Source organism: Neltuma alba, unplaced genomic scaffold (genome assembly GCF_004799145.2).
Source record: "Neltuma alba isolate B1F8T4 unplaced genomic scaffold, ASM479914v2 tig00010187_pilon, whole genome shotgun sequence".
Lineage (NCBI taxonomy): Eukaryota > Viridiplantae > Streptophyta > Magnoliopsida > Fabales > Fabaceae > Neltuma > Neltuma alba.
The window spans coordinates 438,349-441,494 of NW_021635127.1; the positions used below are offsets into that span (position 1 = coordinate 438,349).

At 33.1% G+C, this 3,146-nt stretch overlaps 1 protein-coding gene across 1 annotated transcript; it reads left to right on the forward strand.

The window, feature by feature from the left end:
• The first annotated feature begins 2,162 nt into the window (after positions 1 to 2,162).
• Positions 2,163 to 3,146, forward strand: LOC114754741 (ethylene-responsive transcription factor 5-like). Its single transcript, XM_028943560.1, has one exon. It carries the CDS (start codon positions 2,375 to 2,377, stop codon positions 3,134 to 3,136), a length of 762 nt encoding a protein of 253 aa, XP_028799393.1. The 5' UTR covers positions 2,163 to 2,374; the 3' UTR covers positions 3,137 to 3,146.

Here is a 3,146-nt window from a genome sequence, read left to right on the forward strand (position 1 = left end):
TTGAGAATGTTACCAAATTACTTAATTATAATATGTTACATAATCTATTTAAAATACTTATGTGTATAATTGGAATGAATACTACTATTCGTAATCTTTAATAAAAGAGCTAATTAATTAATTTGAGTAGATTAAGAAAATTTGTTAAGTTAGTTAATAATATAAGAGTTAATTAAACTTTTAATTTGGTTCTAAATATAATATCTTAATCTATTTTGTCTATTATATTTTTTTTTCAAGGTAATCTTTGTAATAGATACACATGTTAAATGTTTAATCAAATGACATTTGATTAGCGAGGATATTTTAAATAAGATAATACATATTTATTACAAGTAACTTATTAAACTAATTTTTTTTAATCTACTTAAATTAGTCAATTAGTTCTTATATTAATGATCAAAGGTAGTGTTTGAAATAAATATGCACAACTGTTACAACGATTATTTTGAAAAAATGGATAAATATGAGAGACAAAGTGGACTGAGATCTTATATTTAAGACCAAATTAAAAGTCAAAATGGCTCTCATATTAAAGAGGGAGGTAGTAATTTATAAGATTGGCAAATTATAGGGGGTAATAATTTATAAGATTGGCAAATTAATGTGAAGATAATTGATACTACCTCCGGTTCTAATTATAAGAGCTAGTTGACTAATTTGAGGAGATTAAAGAAATAAGTTAAATTAGTTATTTATAATAAATAGGTGTTGTCTTTCCTAAAATATCATTGCCAATCAAATTTACTAGCTAGAACTATCATTATTAGAGGGACTACCTTAGAAAAATTTATAAATATGAGAAACAAAATGGACTGGAATCTTATAATTAGGATCAAAATAAAAGTAAATTAAGATCTTATATTAAAAAATGGAGGTAGTATTTATTAACTTCTTGAACCTTCCAAAACCTTCCTAATTATATTAAGGTTTGAAAGTAGTGTCATTATGCGCATTACTTTCCTGGAAAAAGAAACAAGGACGGACAGTCAATGAATGGAATCAACTACCCTGATTCTCCAAGCCAACTGATCATTTTTGTAAGCCCCCGGTAGCCACATACATGGATACCCTGATTAACTTGTCTATCCTTCCCATTGGTCCTTGCTCGTAGAACAAATGGTTTTGGACTGGAATATTGTCTTTTCTGCAGTCAAATGCATAATTTAGCCAAATACTATGATGACCCTGAAAATTACCTCTTTTATAACATTTACTTGATAAATACGCTAACTGAGTTTTTTTTTTTCCCCAAAAAAGGACAAAATGATAATAACAATAATAATAATATTTTACAACATAGCAGTAGAAAAAGGACGGAAAATATTTACAAGATTAGAACATATTCCTATAATTTATTTATAATGCATTTTCAGTATATTTGGGACATACCATTAAAAATTTAAACTAACAATTTTTTAACTTTACTCTTATTTAATATATACACATTTAAAAAATAACTAGAAAAACAAAACATTACATTCATGTTAAAAATTTAAATTGACTTATAAATATAACTAAGAAAAACCTTATTCCTCTAGTTCATAAATAAGACCATAGCAGCAAGTGACACACACAAGTCTTACCAAAGCCATGAAGCTAAGCATAATTCTTAATGCCGCAAACAGGACCCAAAAAAAAGGAAAACTTGAATATTCCCAAACCAGTTTTAGTACTCATCATATTGATAAACATTTTAAACTCATCAAATCTTGACTATTGAGATCTTATTTGAATGGTTCAGATTTTAAATTTTAAATTAATTATTTTTAAATAAAAAATGATTTTTAAAAAAATGATAATTGAGAGATTAAATAGTCTATACCTCTTAAAATAATTATCTTAAACAAATAAAAATAAAAAATAATTAAATCTAAACTATTCAAGTAAAATCTAAATGATTTAGATCTGATAAATTTAAAATGGTAGTAAAAAATGACGAGCACTCTGAATATTCCGCAGCCCCCTTGAGTGATATACAGTGTGTGGAATGGAAGCACCTCGGAAGAGTCATAAAATGAGAGACACAAGCACACGAGTCAAAATGACAATGACAAATATGACCCCACAACCTCAATATATAATAAAACTAATATGCTCTTATCCCTCACGTTGCTTTATTCTTTCCCTTTTCCAGCGTCCACAATTCCACAGAGACATAAAAGATGCTTCCTCTCATCCTCTCGGAACCTGCCTGGAACCTCACCCACTTTCTTACAATACTCTCTTTCTCACCCTTCATCCATTCTCTATATATTCCCTCTCACACTTCACTCTCCCCTCAACCAAATCTCTCTCTCTCTCTCTCTCTTCTCAATATCAAACTTCTCACTAATAGTGATTTGGATATCTTCAGTTCTGCAGAATAGAAGGTATGGAAGGCTTTGCGTCCAGCTTCAGTCAAGAACATGGCCCCATCAATGGCCGTCTCTGCTTTCATACTGCTACCAACCAATCCTTCTTCTCTGGATCTCTTCCATATTACCAGACGCCGTCAGGTTCAACCGTATGCAATTCGAAATCACCAAAGTCGTCAAATTTGAGCAGCAGGAAGCCATCTATAAATATCACCATCCCTCCCATGGGCTTAAGGATGAGTTCGTCTTCAACATCATCGGATGTCGCAGAGGACAATAACAAGCGCTACCGAGGAGTTCGGCGGCGGCCATGGGGGAAGTTCGCGGCGGAGATTCGTGACCCGAATCGAAAGGGATCAAGGGTTTGGCTTGGAACCTTCGATACAGCCATGGAAGCAGCGAAAGCATACGACAGAGCCGCATTCAAAATGAGAGGAAGCAAAGCTATACTCAATTTCCCTCTTGAGATTGGATCAAGTTCTGAAGAATCTGAGTCGTCAACAGTGGAAAACGTGGTTGGTGAGAAAAGGGAAAGAGAGGAAAAAATTGAACAGAAGAATGAAGAAGAATTTAAGAAGATGAAGAAGGAGGAGGACGAGGCAGCCTCACCCACAGGTGGGGTTGTTTCTTCTGCTGCTGCTGCTGCTTCATCTTCTGTAACGGCTGGTCCATTAACGCCGTCATGCTGGAAGGGATTTTGGGATACTGAGGTTGCCAACACTATTTTCAGTGTTCCTCCGTTATCGCCGTTATCTCCTCCAATGATGGTTGTGAGGTAGAAGCAAAGAG